The sequence below is a fragment of the Gekko japonicus genome, unplaced genomic scaffold (assembly GCF_001447785.1).
Source record: "Gekko japonicus isolate JY-2015 unplaced genomic scaffold, Gekko_japonicus_V1.1 scaffold2593, whole genome shotgun sequence".
Lineage (NCBI taxonomy): Eukaryota > Metazoa > Chordata > Lepidosauria > Squamata > Gekkonidae > Gekko > Gekko japonicus.
Genome location: NW_015160299.1, coordinates 205,246 through 213,630, shown reverse-complemented (window position 1 = coordinate 213,630; position 8,385 = coordinate 205,246). Strand labels below are relative to the sequence as shown.

Sequence of the window (8,385 nt, the reverse complement as noted above, 5' to 3'; positions counted from 1 at the left end):
GGTTAAGTGCGCGGACTCTAATCTGGGAGAACCAGGTTTGATTCCTCACTCCTCCACTTGCACCTGCTGATGTGACCTTGGGTCAGTCACAAGCTCTGGCACAGCTGTCCTTGAAAAAGAGCAGTTTGTGTCAGAGTTCTCTCAGCCCCACCCACCTCACAGGGTGTCTGTTGTGGGGAGGGGAAGGGAAAGGAGTTTGTAAGCCGCTCTGAGTCTCAAAGTGAAGGGTGGGGTACAAATCCAATCTCTTCCCTTCTCTTCTTCTTCTTCTAAGCCTTCTCTTTCCCAGGCTAAACATCCCCAACTCTTTCAGCCTTTCCTCATAAGACTTGCATTCGAACCCTCTCACCATCCTGGTTGCCCTCTTCTGGACACGCTCGAGCTTGTCAACATCCTTCCTCAAATGCGGTGCCCAAAACTGGACACGGTACTCCAGGTGAGGCCTGACCAGAGCAGAAGAGAGTGGAATGACCACCTCCCATGATCTGGACACAAGGCTTCTGTGAATACATCCTAAGTTTGCATTAGCTTTCTTTGCAGTCACATCGCACTGCAGAGACGTGTTTAGCTTGTGATCAACCAACTTGGAGAAGGACAGGTGTCCTTGTTGATTATCTTGGACCTCTCAGTGCGGAGGGCCTTTTGTGTCCTTCTCCTCTTACTTACGTGGACAATTCCAGAAGGGTGTGCAGAGGGAAGGCAGCCTGGCACCTTGGCATTTATACCGTGCAGTCTCACAGGGTTCCGTCTTTTTTGACATTGCTCTTTAACACCAATAAGAAACTGCAGGGAGAGTTCATCGGGGGATTTGGAGGAAGGTATCACCGATATGTGTGTAGGGGGCATGGTGGCTCAGGGGTTAAGGTGCTGAGCTACAGATTGGAAGGTCAGTAGGTCGGTAGTTCGAGCCCAAGTGCCACAACATGACAGAGGGAGCTCCCGTCTCCAGCCCCAGCTCCTGCCAACCTAGCAGTTTGAAAGCAAGAAATGGGAAGTGGATCAATAGGTACCACTTCGGTGGGAAGGTAACAGCATTCCGTGCAGCTCTGTGTTTAGTCATGCCGGCCACATGACCATGGAAATGTCTTTGGACAGCGCTGGCTCTTCAGCTTGGAAATGGAGATGAGCACCACATCTCTAGAGTCGGATTCGAATGGCTTTCGAGCAAGGGAACCCTTTATCTTTACCTTATCACCAATATATAGGCGACTTCTATTCCCACGTCTATTTCCCCTTACCACTGAGGTGGGGGTGTGTGTCTCTGTAAGACCTGAACAAATCCCTGGAGCAGATTGTGGGACGGATGAGACCCAGTAAGCTGAACGTATGACAATTGTGTATGGACATACTTTTAGATATTTGGAAACCTCTTTTAGATGCTTGTGTGTGGACTTGCCACCACGGATGTTATGCTTCCTATTTCTTGTTTATTTGACTGAAAATTCAAAGAAAACCTGGAGCTCAGTGCAGACACAGTTGTGCCCAACCGAGTGTGACTTTTGCAGCTCCCTCTTCCCACAGGCACCTGAGAGGCCCCCTGAAGTCCTGCTCTTTGGGGAGACGGGACTTCCAGGACCAGGATTTTGGGGGGGGGGCTTTTGGGGCTCGGTGTGCTTGCACCCATGGAAATGTGCTCCGGATCCAGTCCGCTGGCTGGAAATGGAATGCACGCTGTGGAAGAGGACAACCCCCCCCACCTGCTGAGCTGCATATCTTCCGAGGAGTGTTACACAAGAGTAGCTCTTTGGCTGTGTTTCCTGTTACTTCGCTGCTCGGTCTGTGTGGGGCTGCATTGTGGCCAGCCCCTTGTTGGGCTTGGGATATAAAGCATTCAGGGAGAGTCCAGGCAGCTGCCAGTTCCTCAACATGAAGACTCGCTGCCTCCTCTTCTTTTTCGTTGGACTCCTCTTCATTCTCTGTGCCCAGGTGCCTCCTGCCTCTGCTCGCGGTAAGAGACCCCTTTCTGACGCTGCCTAGAAGCACCTTTTTCCAGCCCAGATAGGGCCAGGCTTAGGGAGAACTGGGTTTGATTTCCCCGCTCCTCCACTTGCACCTGGCTGGAGGACCTTGGGGAAGCCGTAGTTCTGACAAGAGCTGTCCTTGAAAAAGAGCCATTTCTGTCAGAGCTCTCTCAGCTCCGCCTACCCCACAGGGTGTCTGTTGTGGGGAAGGGGAGGGGAAGGAGTTTGTAAGCCGCTCTGAGACTCCCCTGGGTGGTGAAGTGCGGGGTATGAATCCAATCTCTTCTCTCCTCTTTGTTTAGTTGCGTCGTGTCTCTTGAGATTACAACCTCCCCACTCCCACCGGACTCTAATCTGGGAGAACCGGGTTTGATTCCCCACTCCTCCACTTGCACCTGCTGGATGACCTTGGGCAAGTCGTGGTACTGATAAGAGCTGTCCTTGCAAAAGAGCAGTTTCTGTCAAGAGCTCTGTCACCCCACCTACCTCACAGGGTGTCTGTTGTGGGGAGGGGAAGGGAAAGGAGTTTCTAAGCCTCTCTGAGACTCCCCTGGGTAGTGAAGAGCGGGGTATGAATCCAATCTCTTCTTCTCCTTCTCCTCATGTAGTTGTGTCGTGTGTCTTGAGATGACAACCTCCCCCCCACACACACACACACAGTTTTCCAGTGGTAGAGTTCGGACTGGACCAGAGTAGAATGTTCCTGCAAATATTTAACAATATTAAACATATTGCCTCCCACATTGCAGGCTTCTGGCTGGCACCGATACTTTCTTCTGACTATGCGTGGCTGGAGCTCTTGGGCTGTGTAAAGACGTGCCTCCGAAGCGTCCTGAGCACAGGCCTGATCCAACAGGGTTCTTGTGATAGGAATAGATGCCTGTGCTTTGGCTTACTATTAGAACTCCCAGCCCAGTGGGTGAAACACAGTCCGTCTCTTACACGCCCACTCAAAATGAAAACACTTAAAGTACCACTACGTGGAATTTTATGTATTTATTGAATACAAGAGCCTTAGTTGTGTGGAACTAGGAACTGAGACAAAGTATGTGGATTCTGGGAACATGCTAACAGTATTTTGCCTCCATCTTATCCTCGCAAGAACCCTGTAAGTTACTATGAGAGACAGCGACAAGCCCTAATTTATCCAGCCAGAGGGATGGGCATGAACCATATTTTTGCAGTTAGGTTTGTTGGTGAACCACAAACCGAACCATGAACCAATAGAAGAAGAAGAAGAGATTGGATTTATACCCCGCCCTTCACTACCCAGAGGAGTCTCAGAGCGGCTTACAAACTCCTCTCCTTTCCCCTCCCCACAACAGACACCCTGTGAGGTAGGTGGGGCTGAGTGAGCTCTGACAGAAACTGCTCTTTTTCAAGAACAGCTCTTATCAGAACTATGGCTTGCCCAAGGTCATCCAGCCAGGTGCAAGTGGAGGAGTGGGAAATCAAACCCAGTTCTCTCAGATTAGAGTCCGCGCACTTAACCACAACACCAAACTGGCTCACTCAATAGGTTTTAGCAGGGAGCCATTTAAATTACTGCTTTCTGCTCCCCACCACTCAACTGTTTTTGTGGAGGAAGAGGAGGAGACTGGATTCATACCCTGCCCTTCACTACCCGAAGGAGTCTCAGAGTGGCTTACAATCTCCTTTCCTTTCCCCTTCCCTACGGATACCCTGTGAGGTAGGTGGGGCTGAGAGAGCTCTTTTAAGAACTGCTTGTGAGAGAACAGCTCTGAAAGAACTTATAAGTGACCCAAGGTCACACCAGAAACGACATGTGGAGGAGTGGGGAATCAAACCCAGTTCTCCCTGATTAGAATCTGTGCTCCTAACCACTACACCAAACTGGCTTGGAGCCTTTTAAACCCCTGCTTTCTGCTCTTCATACATCACCACGAACTGCCTTAAAATTCATGCAAGTTTGTGGTGGACTTTCAGTTCATGAACCTCGCTTCACGAATCAGCCAAAATGAGTCATGAACTTTCATTTGTGAGGAGGTTTGTGCCCATCCCCGCCCAGTAAGTTTCCCGGCAGAGTGAGGATTTGGGCCTGGTTCTCCTAGACCCGAGTCCGACACCACGACTGCTACATCACACTGGGTCCCATCAACACTACACTGAAAAGACTCCTAAGGAACGTCTTAAAAGTTAGAAAAATGAGGTGTGGACATGACTTAGGGTTTGGTGATTGCTTTAAGATGGTTGTGTGGAACTAGGAACTGAGGCAAAGTGTGTGGGTCCTAGGAACACACTAACACAAGAAAAAAACCGTCCTAAAATAGATTACTTTCATGAATGGAAATTGGATAGGGAGGAACAGGTAATATAGACCCAGAGTGGGGCACTGGTTACAGTGTCAGACTAGGATCTGGGAAATGCAAATTCGAATCCCCACTCCACTCTAGAAGCTCGCTGGGTGTCCTTGGGGCAGTCACACACTCTCAGCCTACCTTATAGGGTTGTTGTGAGGATAAACGGGAGGTGAAGAGAATGATGTAAGGGTCCTCATTGGGGTGACAGGCGGGATGTAAATAAATGAAGGAAACAATAATATAGGAACAAATGGATTGGGAAGGAATTTGTGGATATAAAGAACACACCAAAAGCTCCGCCATACGTTCACTCCGAGTATTAAGGAAGCAGTTAACCTCCAGGGTTGAGTTTCTTTTCACGCTTCCACATTCCCCTACCAAGAATCCCATTGATTGGAAGAGGAAGCAAAAGAAGGGCCAGCTAGCAGGCTCTTCAATCAGTTGCCCTGTGCCTCACTGGTTTCAAAGAACACTGCAAAAAGTCTCTCTTAGTGAGCTCAAAGCTTCCTTCAAAGTGAGAACCACTTTCCTGGAGAAAATGGCTGCTTTGTGCTTTTCACTTTGGAGGAAGCTTTGAGCTAGATGGCCATCCAACAGCAATGCTGATTCTGTGAACTTGGGACGAATAATGAGAGGGAGGGCAGGGAGGGCAGGAAGGTCTGCCCCAGGGCTTAGTTCTTGTGGCCCTTTCTTACACAGCCAGGGGAATGCCAACTGCTAATTCAGGGTCAGGAAGCAACTGTTCTCCAGCCCAGAAGATGGCAAAAAACCCTTCCAGGATCTCAGTGGAAGAGCCTCTGCTTGGCATGCAGAAGGTCCCAGGTTCAATCTCCGGCAGCATTTCCAGTTAAAAGGACCAGGCAGTAGGTGATGGGAAAGACCTCTTTGCCTGAGACCCTGGAGAGCTATGGGAAGGGGCCGTGGCTCAGTGGAAGAACCTCTGCTTGACATGCAGCCATGCAATCCCCAGTTAAAAGGACCAGGTAGGAGGTGATGTGAAAGGCCTCTGCCTGAGACCCTGGAGAGCTGTAAAGAGGGGCTGTGGCTCAGTGGAAGAGCCTCTGCCTGGCATGCAGAAGGTCCCAGGTTCCATCCCCGGCAGCATCTCCAGTTAAAAGGACTGGGCAGGAGGTGATGGGAAAGACCTCTTTGCCTGAGACCCTGGAGAGCTATGGGAAGGGGCCGTGGCTCAGTGGAAGAACCTCTGCTTGACATGCAGCCATGCAATCCCCAGTTAAAAGGACCAGGTAGGAGGTGATGTGAAAGGCCTCTGCCTGAGACCCTGGAGAGCTGTAAAGAGGGGCTGTGGCTCAGTGGAAGAGCCTCTGCCTGGCATGCAGAAGGTCCCAGGTTCCATCCCCGGCAGCATCTCCAGTTAAAAGGACTGGGCAGGAGGTGATGGGAAAGACCTCTTTGCCTGAGACCCTGTTGGGCTGCAGCCCGTCTAAGTGGGCTGAACTGTCTTGGCTGGACCAGTGGTTCTGATCCAGTCTAAGGCAGCTTCGTGTGTTTGTGTGCTGCAGTGTTCTTTTTGTGCTTCCGAGCATGAGCAGGATTTGGGTGGTCTCCCCTCCAAAGGCCCACCTGGGCCAACCCTGTGTGGCTTCCAGGATCCCTTGAGATTGGCCTAGTCTGGGCCAGCCATAACTAAGGGCTTGGGAAGGGTGGGATTTGAGAAGAGGACAGGAGGGTCCGCAGCGGGGTGTAAGGCCACTGAATCCACCCTCCAGGGCAGCCATTTCCTCCAGGAGAACTGGTCTGGGCTGAGCTCTGTAGTCTAGAGAGCTGTTGAGATTCTGGGAGATCTCCTGGTCTCGCCTGGAGATTGGCAACCTTACCCACAGGCCCTCTTCTGCCCGCTGCCCGGAATGGTCCCCCCTCCCCTTGCCTCTCAGCCCTTCTGTGTTCCTTCTAGTGCGCCCCGGAAGATGCCCCAGGCCTACTGGCGGTGGGGTCTGTGCGGAAATGTGTAGGAGCGACAGCGGCTGTGGTGCAGGAGAGAAATGCTGCTTCAATGGCTGTGGCCGCAGCTGCATGAAGGCAATTAGAGGTAAGGGAAGTCCACGGCACTGATGCCACGGCCTGGCCTCTGATATGGTGGCCACCAAGGTACAAGGAGGGAACTCAACTCATGTGAGCTCCGCAGGACAGCTGTACACTGAGGGACCGTGGCTCAGTGATAGAATGTTCTCTCATACATCACCAGTCTGCAGCCTCCATGGTAGGGGGCCTTTTGGGAGTCGGCCGTGGCCTGCCTCTCCGCAGCAACCCACCTGGGCCAACCCTGTGTAGCTTCCAGGATCCCATGAGATTGGGCTAGCCTGGGCCGTACCTAGTCCATACCTAGTCTGGGCCAGACCTAAGTGCCATTCCTAAGTTCTCCGAATTCCTGGAGAACAGGTGAGGTGCCAGAAGATTGGAGGTGGGCAAATGTTGTCCCCATCTTCAAGAAGGGGGGAAAGGAGAATCCGGGTAAGTACCGACCCATCAGCTTGATGTCTATACAGAGGTGATAAAGCCGGCCGGAGTCTCCAGAGTGCGGACACAGCAAGAAGGTTGCCGGAAAGGAGGACTGGGGGGCTGTTGCTTCACTGTGACTCCCAGCCTGTCCCCGGCACCAGGCAAGGCCTTTGCCCGAGACTCCCCTGAAACAACCTCCCTTTCAGGTGGGGGCACTGGGGGAACATGCCCGGGACCTCCTGCACCCAAAGGAGGGGATCTCCCACAGAGCCACCCGAAGGAGGGCTGGGGCAGTTAGGGGAGGAGGGGCCACCTGCAGGAACGCAATCCTCTGTCTCTCATCCATGGCCCTTCCTCCCCTCCTTCCCCCTTTTCTCCCTTGCCCAAGACATCCTCCCATCCCTCACCAGTCTGCAGCCTCCATGGTAGGGGGCCCGGGTGGGAGTCGGCCGTGGCCTGCCTCTCCACAGCAGCCCTGGGCTTCCTGGGTGGTCTCCCCTCTGAAGACCCACCTGGGCCAGCCCTGTGTGGCTTCCAGGACCCCATGTGATTGGCCTAGTCTGGGCCATACCTAAGGGCTTGGGAAGGGTGGGGTTCAGGGAGAGGAGAGGACAGGAGGGTCCGCAGCGGGGTGTAAGGCCACTGAATCCACCTTCCAAAGCAGCGATTTCCTCCAGGAGAACTGGTCTGGATTCTGGGAGATCTCTAGGTCTCGCCTGGAGATTGGCAACCTTACCCACAGGCCCTCTTGTGCCCGCTTCCCGGAATGCTTCTCTCTCCCCTTGCCTCTCAGCCCTTCTGTGTTCCTTCCAGTGCGTCCCCCGAGGCTCCCCGGAAGATGCCCCAGGCCTCAAGGCTTTGGGCACTGTGCGGAAATGTGCGGCAAGAACGGCGTCTGTCCTGCAGGAGAGAAATGCTGCAGCAACGGCTGTGGCCATGAGTGCATGAAGGTCACTAGAGGTAAGGGAAGTCCACGGCACTGATGCCACAGCCTGGCCTCCAATATGGGTGCCTCCAGGGTACATAGAGGGAATTTGACCCATGGGAACTCTGCAAGACAGCTGTACATTGAGAGCCCATGGCTCAGTGATAGAACATCTACTTGGCATGCAGAAGGTCCCAGGTTCAATCCCAGGCAGCATCTCCAGTTAAAAGGACTGGGCAGGAGGTGATGGGAAAGACCTCAGCCTGAGACCCTGGAGAGCTATGGGAAGGGGCTGTGGCTCAGTGGAAGAGCCTCTGCTTGGCATGCAATAAGGTCCCAGGTTCAATCCCCGGTGGCATCTCCAGCTAAAAGGACCAGGCAGGAGGTGATGGGAAAGACCTCAGTCTGAGACCCTGGAGAGCTATGGGAAGGGGCCGTGGCTCAGTGGAAGAGCCTCTGCTTGGCATGCAGAAGGTCCCAGGTTCAATCCTTAGCAGCATCTCCAGTTAAAAGGACCGGGCGGGAGGTGATGGGAAAGACCTCTGCCTGAGACCCTGGAGAACTATGGGAAGGGGCCGTGGCTCAGTGGAAGAGCCTCTGCTTGGCATGCAATAAGGTCCCAGGTTCAATCCCCGGTGGCATCTCCAGCTAAAAGGACCAGGCAGGAGGTGATGGGAAAGACCTCAGCCTGAGACCCTGGAGAGCTATGGGAAGGGGC

At 53.1% G+C, this 8,385-nt stretch overlaps 1 protein-coding gene across 1 annotated transcript in view; it reads left to right on the top strand.

Moving 5' to 3' along the window:
- Positions 1–8,385, top strand: part of LOC107114606 (waprin-Phi1-like) — a 35,759-nt gene that overhangs the window by 23,777 nt on the left and 3,597 nt on the right. The window contains exons 2-3 of the mRNA XM_015416146.1: positions 6,198–6,332; positions 7,556–7,702. Coding sequence (XP_015271632.1) covers positions 6,248–6,332; positions 7,556–7,702 — 232 coding nt within the window. The 5' untranslated portion in view covers positions 6,198–6,247. The remainder of the gene's footprint in view (positions 1–6,197; positions 6,333–7,555; positions 7,703–8,385) is intronic.